Source organism: Acanthisitta chloris, unplaced genomic scaffold, assembly GCF_000695815.1.
Source record: "Acanthisitta chloris isolate BGI_N310 unplaced genomic scaffold, ASM69581v1 scaffold11530, whole genome shotgun sequence".
NCBI classification, from domain to species: domain Eukaryota; kingdom Metazoa; phylum Chordata; class Aves; order Passeriformes; family Acanthisittidae; genus Acanthisitta; species Acanthisitta chloris.
The window spans coordinates 7,802-8,290 of NW_008653368.1; the positions used below are offsets into that span (position 1 = coordinate 7,802).

The 489-nt window shown below is 64.0% G+C and overlaps 1 protein-coding gene across 1 annotated transcript in view; it reads left to right on the forward strand.

Moving 5' to 3' along the window:
- PIEZO1 (piezo-type mechanosensitive ion channel component 1) overlaps positions 1 to 489 on the forward strand; it is a gene marked incomplete at its 5' end in the record, with an annotated part of 19,470 nt that overhangs the window by 1,827 nt on the left and 17,154 nt on the right. The window contains one exon of the mRNA XM_009080696.1: positions 59 to 221. Within this exon, the coding sequence (XP_009078944.1) occupies positions 59 to 221 (163 nt within the window). The remainder of the gene's footprint in view (positions 1 to 58; positions 222 to 489) is intronic.

The window sequence follows — 489 nt, forward strand, 5'->3', positions numbered from 1 at the left end:
GCTGTCAGTGGCTTGCGGGGCACCCTCGAGCCCTCCCCTGTCCTGCTGTCCCCTCCAGACTGGATTTGAGCGACATCCCCAGTTCAGTGCGTCTCGTGGCTCCTGACGTTGGCATCCTGCTGGTCTCGTCCCTCTCCTTGTGCCTGTGCCGCTGCCTTGTCCCTAAAGCCAGTGCTGCCACCCGCAGCCGGAGATTGGAGACCCCAGAGCCCCCTGAGAGGGTGAGAGCCAACCCCAGTGCCATCAGCACATCCCACTGGGCCCCCACCAACCTCCCCGGGGCTCGTCCATGATCCCTGTCCCCTCTCTCTGTGACTGGTCCCTGGACCCTGTCCTGTCTCCCTCTGACTGGTCCTTGTCCCCTCTTCGTGTGACTGGTCCCTGTTCCCTGTCCCCACCCTGTGACTGGTCTCTGTCCCCTCCCCGTGGCTTTGTCCCTGGTCCACATTCCCTCTCCCTGTAACTGGTCCCTGGTCCCTGTCCCCTCTC